The sequence below is a fragment of the Lissotriton vulgaris genome, chromosome 4_1 (assembly GCF_964263255.1).
Source record: "Lissotriton vulgaris chromosome 4_1, aLisVul1.2, whole genome shotgun sequence".
Classification (NCBI taxonomy): Eukaryota; Metazoa; Chordata; class Amphibia; order Caudata; family Salamandridae; genus Lissotriton; species Lissotriton vulgaris.
In genome coordinates this window covers 1,660,828,927-1,660,845,207 of record NC_141691.1, presented here as the reverse complement: position 1 = coordinate 1,660,845,207, position 16,281 = coordinate 1,660,828,927, and the positions used below count along the sequence as shown (strand labels likewise).

General features: G+C 48.7%; 1 protein-coding gene across 1 annotated transcript in view; it reads left to right on the top strand.

Moving 5' to 3' along the window:
* ZFAND1 (zinc finger AN1-type containing 1) overlaps positions 1-16,281 on the top strand; it is a 185,574-nt gene that overhangs the window by 21,336 nt on the left and 147,957 nt on the right. Inside the window, exon 2 of the mRNA XM_086967000.1 lies at positions 15,778-15,820. Coding sequence (XP_086823126.1) covers positions 15,778-15,820 — 43 coding nt within the window. The remainder of the gene's footprint in view (positions 1-15,777; positions 15,821-16,281) is intronic.

Genomic DNA, 16,281 nt, shown 5'->3' with positions numbered 1-16,281 from the left:
TTGAGCGTGTGCTTTGACGCCCGGACTTGAGGCGGTGACACCCCCCATCGCGAGGGCCCCGGTCCCGTGAGCGGAGGACGGTTGGCTTGAAGCCGGGGTCGGATTATTCGGCCCCTCTACGTAACAGTATGGTGCCGGCTGTGGAACTTCTCATTTTGCCTAGTTCCTGAAGGGCCCCGGTGGTGTCGCCGGGATTGGCCGCTCTGCCAGGCCCCACCCTGCCGCCATTTTGTCCCAGAGGGATCGGTGTCGTCGGTCTCCTCCGGAGTCCTTGGCTGGCGGGTGTCTGTGCCCTCCACCGCTGCAAAACTAACTCTTGGTGGAGCGTATTGGCCGACGGCCCCCAGTTTCGCTCTCAACTGCCCCCTTGACTGGGCGCCCACGACTGGCAGTGCCAGGACTGGCCCGCCATTTTGCCGTCTGTGACGCAGCACCACGGTTCTGCTGGGAGCTCCCCACATCAAGTGATTGCTAGCGGCTGGACATTCCCTGTGCCCACTCATCAACTACAGCGTCTGTGATGACTGGAAGAGGAGGTTCGAGGAAGGGGGACCGCACCCTGCCGGATATGCTTGGCAGGGCCCAGCAACTACGGGACAGAACACTGCCGTCGCCGGGGTCCTCCCGGGCCTCGGCGGACACGACTGGGGGAGAACCCCCGGTCACGAGGTCCTTTATGGAAGAACTGTTTAGCTCCCTCAAAGAGGACTTCCAAACGCTGAAGCGGGAGGTGGCCAGTGAAGTCCGGGAAGTACGCAGGGAAGTAGAGGGCCTCGGTGAGCGGGTTGAGACGGTGGAGGCGGCGGCCCAGCGCCGGGACGATGAGATTGTCCACCTACAACAGGACGTTCTCCGCCTCCGGGAGCAGTGTGTTGAGCTCCAGGCCCACTCCGAAGACCTTGAGAACAGGTCACGGAGAAATAACATCCGAGTGCGGGGTGTGCCATCCGCGGACGAAGGGGCGGATTTGGTGGCCTATCTGCAGGACCTGTTCCGAGAGATCCTGGGGGAAGCTGCAGACTTCCCTATTCGCATTGATAGGGCCCACAGAGTCGGTCGACAGCGCCAGTCATCGGCGCCCCCACCGGATATCTTGGCTTTCCTGCCCGACTTCCCGCTGAAGGAACGCATCATGTCTGAGGCCCGTAAAAAGCAGCCCCTGACTTTCCGGGAGCGGCCTGTCGCGCTCTATCAAGACCTGTCCACCATTACTCTGCAGAAACGCAGATCCTTCAGGATTGCCACTGACTTCTTGCGCGAGCACGAGACGCCGTACTCCTGGGGACATCCCTTTCGCCTGATCTTCTGATGGAATGGAGTGTTGCATCAACTACGCTCCTTGCAGGACATCTGTGGGGTCCTGGGGCTTACGGCTACAGAGGAGGAAGGAGCCACACCGTCGTGGAGGCGGACGGAGAGAAGGAACCGTCGGAGGTCTGCGAGGAGACAATCGACGACTAGCGCTGGGCGCCCTGATTCCCCTACTATCAGGGCAGACATGGCCGACGCTTTGAGGGCGGCAGCCAGGGACTTGGCCGACTCCAACGGCGTGGCAATGACGGCCTAAACTCACTCCGGGGGGAGATGTTCTTAGCTTCTTCGATGCCAGGTTTGGGGCTGGGGGGGTTTGGGGGGGAGCGGATGGGGGTGAGTGGCTGAACGTCCACTTTTCTATTTTTCTACGGACTCGCCCTTTTTGGGGCTTGACTGAGACAATGGGGGGTTTAAGTTGGCATTTGGCTAGTTGCCATGGGTATGTTTCAGGGGGGTTCAAGGGTTGTTCTAGAGTTGGGGATGTCCCGTCCGATGTTGTCCATGCCCACGCTTGGCCTACTTTGGCCTATCCCGCGCAGCCGCCCCGCGCGCCCCACCCGCTGGTTCCCTGCCCACGACACAACGTTCCTGCTCCCTGGGAGGCATGTCGTCCCTGAAGGTGGTGACCCTTAATGTTAAGGGACTGAATAATCCCGTGAAGCGCAGGGCGATTTTGTCTCTGCTCGAGGGGACGCAGGCTGACATCTGACTTCTGCAGGAGACCCACTTATTGTCCCGAGATTGCCATAGGTTGCGCTCTGCGAAATTCCCCACCCAGTTTTTCTCCTCTGCCGCGACCAAAACCGCGGGGGTGGCCATTCTCATAGCGAGCTCCTTCAGGGGGGAGGTCTTGTATAAGTATGCTGAACAGAAGGGGAGGCTTCTTGCATATCGCCTGCGCTTAGGGGGCATAACGTTCACAGTTGGCTCCGTTTATAGCCCAAATGATCATCAGGAACGCTTTTTGGAATCCGCGCTGGTGGACGTCACTGCCTCTCCCGACCGTCATGCCATCTTAGGGGGGACCTTAATATTGTTTTTGATTCTGTAATGGATAGGTCGGCGCAGCGCTCTCCGCAGACGGGTGAATTGTCCCAGGCTGTGAAGGCCCGGATGGCGGACATGGACTTACACGACCTTTGGCGCTCCATGCACCCCACGGATAGGGACTACTCTTATTTTTCGCACGCACACCGAACCTATTCTCGGTTGGATTATCTCCTGGTTAGTGGACCAATGCGCGCTGCCGCTACAGCGGCGGACATTGGGGTCCTGACCCTGTCTGACCATGCACCAGTCGCTGGCGCCTTCATGTGGCCGACGTCCTCCCCCTCCCGGGAGGTGTGGCGCCTTAGAGACACCCTCTTACACAGAAAGTCGGTAGTGAAGCGCATTGAGGAGGTCATACAGGATTATCAGGCTCACAATAGCAACACCGACACCTCCCAAGCGACACAGTGGGCGGCATTGAAGGCAGTCCTCCGGGGGGAGTTCATCTCCATCTCCTCAGCCGAAAATAAAGAGCGGCAGCGGAAAAGGGATGAACTGACTGTTCAGGTTCGGGAGCTCGAGCAGGTCCACCGCCGCACGGGGGCTCCAAGGGTGTGGAGGCAGTTGAAGGCTGCAAGACAGCTCCTGTTGGCGCTGGATCTTGATAGAGCGGAATATGCTGCCTTGCCCTTGATTCGTGCCCACTACACAGGGGGGGACAGATGTGGCAAGCTCTTGGCACATCGGCTCCGGCTCGCGCAACAGCGAAGCGTCGTGAAGGAACTTGTAGGTACGGACGGGGTGGTCGTTTCCGGGGATGCAGAGGTGGCGGAAACTTTCCGCAGCTTCTACGAGTTGCTGTACGCTGAGGAGCCCTCCCCGCTGCGGGACGCCGAGGACTATTTGGAGTCGGTGACCCTTCCGGTGCTGGATCCCGCTCAGGCGGAATATCTGGAACGGGACATTCGTGTTGAGGAGGTGATTTCCGCTATAGCTCGGCTGAAGCATGGCAAGGCCCCGGGCCCGGACGGATACACGTCCCTGTTTTATAAGACTTTTTGCCCGGTTGTGGCCCCTGTCTTAGCTCGGCTATTTAATTCCTTTTCCTACCCGGGAGCCATCCCACCGGATCTCCTGAATGCGACGGTCTCGGTAATTCCGAAACCTGGGAAGGACCGGACCTTATGCGGTTCGTATAGACCCATTTCGCTCTTAAATGTCGACCTCAAGCTGTACACGGGGATTCTAGCGTCCAGGCTGGCCCTACACCTCCCTGGGCTGGTGGAGGCGGACCAGGCTGGCTTTGTACCCGGCAGACAGACGGTTGACATACCAAGCGGGTGGCGCATGTTCTAGAGAAGGCCTCACGGATCCCGGGGGAGCGAATGTTGCTGTCGGTTGATGCGGAGAAGGCCTTCGATAGAGTTCATTGGCCGTATCTCGAACTGGTTCTCAGGAAACTGGGAATCGGTGATAAATTCCGCACTATGATATTCAATTGCTACAAATAGCCATCGAACGCGGCACAAGGCAGGGTTGCCCCCTCTCGCCGCTTCTTTTTGCCCTCTCCATGGAGCCGTTTGCCCAAAGGATCCGCGACAATCCGGATGCGATTGGGGTCAAGATGGGCCAGTATGTCCACACAGTCAGCCTCTATGCGGACGATGTCCTGCTGACCCTGGACGATCCTAGGAGGTCATTACCCGCTTGCATTCGGGAGCTGGACGCCTTTGCACATGTGGCCGGCTTCAAAATGAACATGAGCAAGTCGGTGGCCCTAGACGTGTCCCTGGCTGCGGATACTAGGAGGGACATTCAGCGCCTCTTCCCCATGCAATGGTCCTCGTCCACGGTGCCGTACTTAGGGATTCTCCTAGCACCCACGTTACCGGAGATGGTGGCGGCCAAATACACTTCTCTCAGTAGAAAGGTCAGGGAGGAGCTTGGCCGCTGGAGTAAGGGCCTGCTGTCCTGGCTGGGACGAATCACGGCGGTTAAGATGACGGTGCTGCCCCAGATATTGTATCTTTTTCGTGCCCTGCCTCTACAGCCCCCGGTGGGCTGGATACGACAGATGCAGGCTGACATCTCCCGCTTTGTCTGACAAGGCCGCAAACCGCGGATGAAGAGGGTCCTTTCCACGCTCGCCCCGGAAGCAGGGGGCCTTGGTATCCCGGACCTCCGTAAATACTTTCAGGCGGCGCAGCTACGATATCTAGTGGAATGGAGCAGGTGGGAGTCCGACAAACACTGGCTCTTTCAAGATCAGGCAGTGGCGGGCCGCACCTTGCAGGAGGTTCCGTTCTTGCGCCACGTTCACCGCCCCCCTAACCTTTACGCTTCCTTTGTTACACGGGTCCCTCTGAGGGTATGGGATGCGGTCTGTGAAGTGCGGGGCCTAACCACCTTCCCTTCGCCGTTCACACCCATAGTGGGTAATCCAGACTTCTCCCCAAGGATGGAGCCGGGGGCTTTTTCCCATTGGACGACCGCAGGCTGCAGAGCGCTCTTCCAGCTCTACGGACCGGAAGGCGTGATTCCTTTTCAGCAGCTCCGACAGGAATTTGGCCTGACGGAGCTGGATAGACTGCGCTATATGCAGGTTCGGCATTGGGCCCTCCAGCCCCAGGTGCGAGACTCCGCTGCTCGTCAAATTACACCGTATGAGCAGTGGCTGGTGACCCGGACCTCCGATGCCAAATTGATCACTGATCTGTACAAGCATCTACAACCCCGCCGTTTCACTATTACAACCCAGGAAGGGAGCGGTGGCACAGGGAATTGGGTAGGACACTCAGCCACAAAGAATGGGACAAGATTGCATACCGGGCACGGCACTCTGCGTATCATACTGGCCTTACGGAGACCTTCACTAAGGTGTCTACGTACTGGTAATATACCCCAGAGAGACTGTATGAGATGCATAAACACACTGACAAGGGGTGCTGGCTGGGTTGCGGGCAGGTGGGTACCCTCTCGCACATTCTCTGGGACTGCCCCGTGCTGACTGCCTATTGGAAGGAGGTTTTGGATGAGGTGGACAAGCACTTTGAAATCGAGCTGCCGCGCTTTCCGGCGTATGTCTTGCTGGGCCTTCCCAATGACCTAATGTACCCATTGAAGTCCCGTAGGGGTAGGCAGATTGCAATTGCGATGGGATCTGCGGTCCAGAATATCCTTATCCACTGGCGCACCGCCACTGTCCCCTCCATTACGGGCTGGTTGCATAGGCTCTGGCATGTGTTAGGGATGGAGAAACTGTCGCTTACGGTGGCGGGGGAGAGAGACCAATTTGAGGAGCTGTGGCAACCCTTCCTTGCGCTGCTGTCCACCGAATTTAGGGAGCTCACCTGCCCGAGGTACCTTCGACTTCTTAGGTTGACGCCGCCGGTGACCCCAGCGGAATAGAATGAGTGGGGACGGGTTCCTGGGGGGGGGGTGCGTTTTTTGGGGCGGATGATACTAGTAATGGGCCATTGGAGGGGGAGTTGGGGGGAGTTTTACCTTTCCATTTATCGTTGCTTCTCCTTTGGACTAACGAACTGTTCCTCGCCAACACTCCTGAGTTGCGCCTCTTTTCTTTTATTGTACTGTATGTAACCCTAACCTCCTATTCCCTTTCCCTATGTTCTTTTGTCTTAATAAAAATGCTTTAAACCTAAAAATAGAATTTGTATTGGGATGAGGCATGCGCAATGTAAAGCTTCAGTGCCGCGAGCCTGCCAGGATCTAGAACCCCTAAAAGATTTTAAATTAACGGTGGCCTTCCAATGTTCATAGCCACCAGCTGACAATTTATGAATAAACAAATTGGAAAATAATAGTTTTGTGTGGGTTAACATTACCTTGGGAGTAGAGGAAATGTTTAATTTAAATTAATAGGACTCCGGGTTGGACATATCAAAATCTGTAAAATATGTAAACTTCTTTAACAGAGTACTTGAGCTGCCTTCTAATGGAGTTGGGCAATGTTCCCACTGTGTGTAATTAAAAACATTTCTAAATGTATTTGCTTTATGCACGTAATGGTGTCCATAATGCTGGTAACAATAGAAATCGGCATAATTAGCAGTATTTAAATAAAAATCTTCAGCATCAAAGGCAGTGTAATACTTCAGATCAGAAAACAAAGATTGTATTGCCTGCACATCCCAGTCATCGGAACATATGTTCTGTTTCACTACATCTCCCTTTGAAACACGAAGGACATTTGGTACATTGATTATCTCTGTTGGGCCATGAATTTGGGAATCCACTACATCCCAGACTATGCCATCAGCGACTGGAAAGGCGGAAATGTTAACAACAGTCTGGTCTTGTTTCATGATGTGGGAAGACGAGTGCGGAGCCAGAGTTCCGGTAACCAACTGAACAGCTGAGCATTCTGGCAAGTAGTGACCATTGATTAGTAAGAAAAAACTGTCACAAACCCAATGGACATGAACAGAAAAACCAGGATCAGTACCAACCAGATGTATGTCCAAGGAGGGACCAAATAAAGCTGTTTAAACCAGGAGACGAAAATATAGAATATTGTAGGGCCAAATGATGAGGTTGATCCAGAGTCAAAAGAAAAGCGTGACTGGTTGAGTATAGTTGTTTGCAAACCAGTCAAAGACACGCTTGTGGGTTACAGGGTGAAGCTGGCGAGATTAGCAAGGGATTAGTAACAGAGTCCATCTCAGTGGCAGTGCCGTTTTGAGCGGTGTCAGATGTGCCAATCACAGGATTCCTTCAAAGTGTTGGACAATATACAGCAGGTGCTATACTATTCAAAATCGGCTAGATGTTGTAACTTGACATTGTCCACTGAGATGTATCTGTTGTCTTTGCGACCAGGAAATGGTGGTAAAATGACTGTACGAGTACCCTTCACGCAAGCACTGGAACCTGTGCCCGATAAGAGGGACCAAACTCTTTTTTGTTCTCCATTTTCTCTCAGACCAGATCTCCAACTTTGGGTAGCCAGCCGGCCACCTGAATCTGCAGTGCTGCATCAGTGACAGAGGGCAAAGTTTCAGTAGCAAGGCTGTCACGGGTCTCTTGTAAGTCCTGTAAAATAGTAGAATGATTATCTGCGTCAAAGGTTGCAGCTGTCGCCGCCATGTCTAGACCATCAAGGTCTGGCACAAACATTTTTATGGAAAAGCGCATTTCGTATGGGGTCCGCCCACCCAAGGATCTTCTAGGGAGATTATTAAGTGCACGTTGCACGCTATACAAGTAGGCTAGCCAGTTCCTGCCAGTACCTAAGACTCTAGCTATCAAGGATTGCTTTAAGTCACAGTTCATTCGCTCCACAATTGAGTTGCCCTCAGGCCTGTATGGAGACGAAAACTGCCCCAGCGCCCCCAAAGACTTCATCGCATACTTGTACGCCGTAGAGGCGATCGCTGGACTTTGGGCAGATTGGAAGGTGTTACAGGCAAAAATTCCCACAAAACACCCAAATCCCTGTTGACATTTCAAGCACCAGCACTGCGTTGTGGCCAACCCAAATGAAACGTGTGCACGAATCATCTGCAAGTAAAATGTGCATATATAAGCTGTATCTAAAGAAAATGGACCGCAGTGGTCAAGATATACACAGCCAAAAGGCTTATTAGAAATGTGTAGCTGTGTTTGTGGTGGACGTGGAACTGTAGAAGGTTTAATCTGCTGACAAATGTAACAAGATAGTACATAAATACCAGTCTGTTTATATAAACCACACCATCAGCAATGTTGCTGCAAGATAGAAACTGTTGCAGACATGCCAGCATGGGCCGAAGCCAAGCCTTTGTGTGCGGCTGTTATGAAAGAAAGTTTGCTGTCCGCGATGGGAATCAACCTGTCACCAACGTTATTTATTCTTACATAAGGAATTTGGTTGGAACTTAAGTGATAAGAGTACTTTGAAGGGAACCCTTGAGGATAATTACCACCCTTCTCAGTATCAGCAATAGCTGCCAAAATGTCATTATCAATCTGAGTCATGGATCTTGTAGCGACTGCAACTAAACACGTGGCTAATGCTGATTTGGCTGCTTCATTAGCCAAACTATTACCGACAGCATGTGCTCCCACACGTTGGTGGCCAAGAGTGTGAATCACATGTGTGAGAGGCAGACGTTCTTTAAGATCTGCCACTCTAATCCAAAGCATTTTGTGCTTAATTGCGATGCCTTTGGAATCACGATAGTCATTCTTAGACCAAAAGAACAAGCTGTCATTGAAAGACTGAACACAGTAATAAGAATCACTTACAATGAGAGTAGTCACATTAGGATCTGAAAACTTGAGAGCAAGCACCAAAGCACGCAGCTTTGCCAATTGGGTGGTACAGTCACCTAGACCCTGCGTATGAACAACACTGGACTTGAACTCACGGTTCACTATGGTACCTGCCACAATAGCTCAAGCCGCCGAATAATCATGCTTAGACCTGGTGGCCGGTTGCGCCGAACCATTAGTGTAAATGATACAATTGTACTCCTCAAGCAGGCGCATTGACAGAGGAGGAGGATGAACTAAATCATCCTGCAGGAACTCCTGAGTCTGAAGAGAGGAGTCAAAGTTAAATTTGACATCGGGAGACGTCAAAGAAGTCCCCCATTGTATCCAACGGGGATGCAAAGCCTTGGAGTTTGGAACACTTGCCTTTGTCACTGCCTCAAGTCCAGGGTATGGTGTAACCACAAAATGCGTTTCTCCTGTGCCAGTGCACGTTCCTTCATGATCGCTACCTGTCCAGCTGTCAAGACTTTTTCAACAGTGGAAAATCGCAACTTGGCAGAAGTGTATAAATGTGATTTGTAAGCAATAGGTACTGTCTCGCGTCAAGTAAGTGAAACCAACTGCCCCTGGCGTGATTCGTATCACAAGGTATGTGTGGTTATCATGTGTTAACAAGTATTTTGATTCAAGAAGATCAGACTGCAAAGATTGCAGGATAGCTGAATGTTACCTGAATTAAACCAGCAGGCTTTTGAAAATGTAGGTTGTATCAAGGCATAAAGCGGATTGATACGCTGGGCATATTTCGGAATGTAAGAACGCCCGAAGTTAAAAAATCCCAAAAATGATTGAATTTTTCTCAGGGTTGTTGGAGGTCGCAAACGTGCGCATATTTCCAGGAAGTGAGGCGCCAAGCCTCTACCTTCATGAGCTTTTAGCCTAAAAACAACACTGTATTCTCTGCAATGTGTGATTTAGCAAAGTTAAATTTGTAAATGTAGTCCGCAAACAAAATAATGATGTGATCGACTCGGCAAAGATGCAGCCATAATTCGTCGCCCGTGAGATAAATATCAACATACGAGTACGCATATGGGTCTATGCTGTCTAGTAAAGAGACAACACGGGCGGCAAAAACCCTGTGGCTCTTTTTGTAGTCCATTGCTAATCGCCTAAATTGTTTTTGTTTTCCGCCGGATATGAATGCTGTCCATTGAGTGCATGCAGGGGACAGATTGTGACTGAAGAAGCTGTTGGAAATTTCAAGTGTTGTTTTGTATTTTTTACGAACAAGGACAATGAGTGTGCAAATGCCGGTAACCCAAAACTATGCGGTACGACCCATCGGGTTAGGTACTAGTAAAAAAAGGGTTATTAATCAGTGACACACATGTCTCAATCACTCCTTGATACTCTAACTGCATTAGAATCTCAGAAACCGGATCTTTCACTTCCCATTGGAGGGGATATTGGAGTTAAGGCTGTGGCAAAGACCGCAATGGTATCTCGTGGGGTGGAGAATCCTTATCCCAGCTGACATGAGTATGGTACAGATCCGGTGCAAGCACCCAAGCCCATTCTTCTGCGAAAGCCTCTCCATGCTCCTTGGAGACGTTATGTGAAAAACTCGGAAATATCACCTCCTCCCCTTTTGGAGCGTGCAAAACAAAAGGTGGGGGCCAATCTGCCTCCGCCAACAAAATGTCATAAGAAGATGATCGATTCTCCCCAAAAATCCCTTTAATAAAACGTTGAATGCCACCTTCAATTAGAAGAACTATATCATATAGTCTGTTTGGGGAGCCACTTGAGTGTCCAATGTTTCAACTGTAACAAAAGTTTCAGTCGCTGTCACCTTCAGAAATGGATGTAGTGCCTGCCGCACTATGGTAACTTCCGTTGCACTGTCGAGTAGAGTCACAGCCCAGGTTAAATTCAGGAGCCGGGTTTCCACCATCTGTGGCACATCTGGCTGTTAAAGCCGCACCTTTCTTTTTCTTGAAACTGAGGGCGCTGAAGAGGAAAATCGTCTTGTTTTCCTTTTCATTCAGTCTGCAAAGGCTGCTCACTTCCTTGTGGTGCACCCCGACTTCTGCCGCAAACCTGGCGTTCCCCTCCACCGGCTTGTGAGCCTGATGTTTCCTGCAAAGAACGAGGAGAACGCTGATCAGGAACCTGAAACCTGTCAGGAGACCTGATTCTCGTGCGGACGCGCAAATCATAAGTGCGCTCAGAAGACACAGGTGTCGGTGACGCAAGACGCGACCCCTGTTTCTGTTGTTGCTTTCTCTGTTTTTTAGTCCTCCAATTTTTCTTAGAAAAGATTGGACGCTCGTCTTTATCATACTGAGACTTCTTTGTGTTTGCGTTTGAGGTGTTAGTTTAGCAAAAGGCTTAACACCAAAACTATTACGGCCAATGGTCTTATAAGCCTGGGCAATCATTTTTGGCAATTCGCTTGGCTTCTCACCCTCTTGGATGAGAGCCAAAGTATTAGCTACTTGAAAGTTCACTGCATCTCCCTTCATGTTTGCAAGGATGAGATCTGCAACTGTCAAACACCCCCACCAACCTCATCCCCAATCCAACTGCCGCTTGAGGGCCGTGCTAATCTTGAACACGCTTAATCACGGTGGGGAGTACCGTCATTGAGGGAGTGCCAAAAAGTTTTGCATATACTGCTGCGAACAACTTACCCCAATTGGCTCCCGTGTCCGAGCGGTGCAAATTTAAGTTAGGCTGCACCATCTTTAAGTCTCTCGCCGGTATGAGCCCCCTCTTTATTTCTTCATTACAACACCCTTATGTTCCCTCTCGTAATCTCCGTTCGTCCCACCTGGCCCTACTTAAGGTCCCGGTTTTTAAACGTAAGAAACATTGAGGATTAAGATTTTAATTTCTTGCTCCTTCCTTTTGGAATTCTCTTCCTCTAAGTGTCAGAGCTGCCTCTCCCTTCGCACGTTTCAGGTCCCTTCTCATAACTCACTTGTTCTGTAATGCTTATCACTAACGTCCTTGTCTTGCGGACTGTCATCTCCCTGCTGCTCAAGCGCCAATAAACCGCTAGGTGTTAGTTGCGCTTCAGAAGTAATTTTTACATTACATTACATTACATTACAATTGTTACAATTGGTTAACTCAGGGATCAAGTCTTTCTGCAAACTAATAGTCAAAATACTGTGTTTCTCCACAGGAGAAGTATTCAGGAATTCCGCCTCCAGCTGGTCAAACTTCTCACCAAGCCAATAAGGTAAACTATCCTTATTCTGAGGACGCTTGCCCATTACCGAATTAACCATGACGGTACTGATAGTCACATCGCCAGGTCCAGCTGGTTGTGCAACAACTCCAAGTGGTCCCACCTGGATGTTGCTTAAGACGTATCGTACAAAAGCTCTATGCACCCGTATCAAAGAGGTGTGCATCACGCGGAGCTCATCCACTGGAACTGCCAGATAACGTGGGTGTGGGGCGTACCCAGCCAAAACAGGCCAAGTGGCCCTATCAATTGATGAAGGGCCTAAACGGATCAGAGTCACTGCGTGGGGGAGGGCGCCATTAAACCAAATCAGGTGTTGCCATGCCGTTAGCAGAACTTCAAGAGTTCTATAAGGTTAATAAAGATGAGGAAGGGCCAAGGCAGTATAAGAATGCAACAAATCATCTTCTCTATTCACCGCCGGTAAAGTGACCCAAGAATAAAATACTTCAAAGTGGAGAGCTGGCTCAGCTTCCACTACAAAGATAAGAACGACAACCGCGTCTGGCACTCCATATGCGGTCAAACGACGACGGAGTGCTCCACGGCTATGTCCTGCAATATTTATATCTGCCATAAAGACAAAGGACGTATAACAACCTAATGCGGGGCAGTGCAATGAAGGGTTAACAATTAAGAGTAAACACCTTTTAATAATATCAAGCTTGAAAACAACTATAAAAACATCAACATAGGAGGTTAAGCCGTTACAGCTGTTTCCGGAAACAGAAGTGAGGGTATTGTGGACGAGCAAAAGCACTACTCAAGCGCCTCGCAGATAAGAACCAGACCAAAATCTTTGGTGGAGCCATGTTGCAGGGATTCTGCACATATACAGAACTATGCACAGGAAGCAAGGACCTCGGTGTATTGTGGTGTACCAACTACCCAACTTAGTGCCCAGATGCCCAACCCGACTAGCTATAGTGTCTCATTTGTTCACCGTTCTACAGCGAAGCTACCAATGATTAGACAACCCAGAATATGTAACTCCGACTCTCAGGAATCTCAGGAGCAAGAACACTCTTTCCCTCACTCACTCATACTTGTCCACAACATGAGTAATCAGAGACACAGTATAGTTTAAAATGTTTATTTTAACTAACATGCTCTAAAATGCAGTACACATGCCAGTACTATCAGCATAATTCATAAACACAATATAGTCAGCTTGTTACATTTTCCAAAGAAAATAAACAGGGATATCATTTTATTGAGCTAGTGGAAAACGGCCTACTGTGCCTTGCCACCCTCCCATGCTAAGAACTAGTTTATTATAACTCTTTCGCTCACTCACACATACTTGTCCACAACATGAATAATCAGAGAAACAGCATAGTTTAAAATGTTTATTTCAACTAACGTGCTCTAAAATGCAGTACACGTGCCAGTACTATTAGCATTGTAACAATTCCATAGAAGATAAACAGGGATATCATTTTATTGAGCTAGTGGAAAATGGCCTACTGTACCTTGCCACCCTCCCCGTGCTAAGAACAAGTTTATTAAAAAAAAAAGAAGACCTCTGGACTTTATCAGGGGGACCCCATACCTCTAAGAATAGATGCAAAGGTTTACATCTCCAGACACATCTCTTCTCCCTGGAAAGGTTTTCTTCAAGAGTGTCTAACATGCATGCCTGCAATATTAACATGATCGATGCTCATGACGAGCTGAGCTCGTCATGAGCCACGGCGCTCCGGTGCTCATGATGAGCTCAGCTCGTCATGAGCCGTGGAACGCTCACACACGGGGATAATTCCCCCGCTGTGCTGAGCGTTCCACAGGAATGGGTGCACCTGTGACGAGCTGAGCTCGTCATGAGCATGCGGGCGCTGTGCGCGCCCCCGCCCCCCCCAGCACAGCGGGGGAATTACCCCCCACAGCGAAGGGGTTAAAAGCACTCAATTTTCAGCAGTGCAGCTGTGCTTTCGTGTTATGTCTAAGTGCGGGGGACTGACCAAAGCAGAGTAACAAGGGACATTGTTTTTCGACCTTGAACATCTTATGCAGATGAAAACCACAGAGAACTGCAAGGAATGCGAAAAGCAGGCGGTTCTCATGTGAACACGCACAAGCAGAGGTTTTGCGAAAACAACGTTTTTTGGTAACTTGCGCAACAGCAGCAACATGGCAGCCAAGCTTGTGCTAACCTATGCTAACTTAGCAATGTCTGCAGTGAATCCAGCAGCCTCACTACACGTGTAAACAATAACACGTGGAAATCCGGTTTCAGCGAATATTATGATTTGCACATCCTAAAGTACAGCATTCTAATTTGTTTTGATCCCATTAAAACCTTTGTTTCCATCTCACCTCAGAATTTCAGTGTTTCCTAATCACTGATATATATTTTAAAATATTGGTGCAGTTCATTTACAGGCTATTCGATTGCCATATGCCCAGCATGACTGATCCTATTAAAATCTTTGTTTCCATCTCACTTCAGAAGTGTTTTCTTAATCGTTGATATATATTTTGAAATAGTAATACAGTTCCTTTACAGGCTATTTGATTAGTATGCCCAGCACGATTGTCAGGTAATTCACTTTACAAAATCCTTTGCACTCAGAGAAAGAAATGTAAACCACAAATTCCATGATGAAATAAGGAGCAAAATAAGCAGCAACTTGTAAGAGGTATCTCACTTCAGAGGGACCTCCCTCATGATAAAAACCAGTCCTATCCTATTCAGATTCCTGCGTCCCGTCCACCATGGACTGCTCTCACTCTAACCTCTGCAGGTCCCTAGGTAGTGGGGGGGGGGGGGTGAAGTGAAGGAGGGCAGTATGTGGGGAATGAAGTGAAGTGCAGGCATCTCTAGTCAGTAGCCGCACTGCCCTTCCCCCTGACAGCAGATGTCCCACCCATCATCGCCAGGCCAACAGTGGTTCTTGCAGATCTACTGTGACTCCTACTTTCTGATTCTCAAGTTGTGCGGGACAAACTTGAACATGTAAATCCCGCTTTATAAAAAAGTTAAATATTTACTTTTCTGATGCTCCAAATGCCCCCAAATTTTCATTGACTGATAGTTGGACACCAGACCATGGGTCAAGGTAGCTTTCCCCCAATCCCACTATTCCTGATTGTTTTCCTCAGAACAATGCAGCTTACTCTACTGCTGTAATTCTTTAGGAAAAACTAGCCCCCAGAAGTAGTACTTCTGCATGGTTCCTTGAATTCCTTTCTCGTTATAGTGCCACCAAGAGATCAGCTTTGATTATTTTCAGGGTATATCTCTACATTTGGAGATTCATGAGAGGGAACATACAATCCTCAGTCATTTTGCCAGTATTCTTCCCTTTCCAGACATTGGAGCTGTGTCCGATATGGCAGACCCACTAGTGAAAAGCTGTGTGCTATTCACAAACAGTATTTCAATTCCTGCACAATCCTCAGCCGTCTTTTTCAATAGTATGATTCAATTTCTGTGAAGTGGGAAGAGAACCTTACCCACAAGGCAATATTCCACCTCTTTGTAAAATCACTATAGAGATCCTGATCTAGTAGGCCTCTTCTTTTCATATTCACACAACAAGGCATATGGTAACCTGCAGCAAACACTATACAGCATACAACAAATCCAAACACTTAGAAAATGCATATCACACGACATCAGCAGTTATGTGAATATGTAAGTACTCTCTTTTGAGATTCTACAATTCTATTATTTTACCTTTTGAGACATATCTGACCTTCTGGCACTAGGAAACTCAAATCTCTGTGACACCCACATTTAACACTTTCGTTAGTTATTAAACTATGTCAAAATATAAAGAAATAAAATCTGATTTGATGTGTAGTTCTCAAAGTTGAATCCTTCTACGGCTAACTCTGCTGTTTATCCCTCCAACGTTACAAACAATAAGTCGTTAATAAATGTATTTGTTATTTACAGCTCTCTAAAATGGCAAAAATGTGGTATAATGCTGTATAAAAACAATTGAACTTTTAGTGTACGTTCAAAAGTAAGCCTGCATTTCTTTTTTTTCCAGATTTTCTGCCCTTTGTTTGTGATGGCTGTTCTAGAGTGTTTTGGTAAGAATAATATTCTGAAGTTTATATTGCATATATATTGCAGTGATGCATTTCAATCCCAAAGATGCATTTGTACCAATACAGTCATTCTATTCTGTCCGTAAATAATTATATTTACTCTTTTATACCAACATTTGCTAGGCAAACTAATGCCATCTATTGTTATCCGTACGTCCTCACCCAGTCTTTAATATTGAGGTGAATCCACCTCTTGACAGAGGAAAGGAAATTAGAAGAAGTGGTCTATTAACCCCCCACCCTTGTGGGTGCCTATAAGTGTGAAAACTTCCCACAAGTCACCCTGTTTTTCCCCCCTGGGGCAAGGATATTGAACGGGGAGGGGACCCTGCCTAGCTTGCCCCCTTCCCCTTTACTGCTCTTTCCTCTGCTTTAGCATCACGATGACAGGTAAATCTGTGTTTTGCTTCTTGATTTCAAACAGCTATATTTCTGTCTGGATT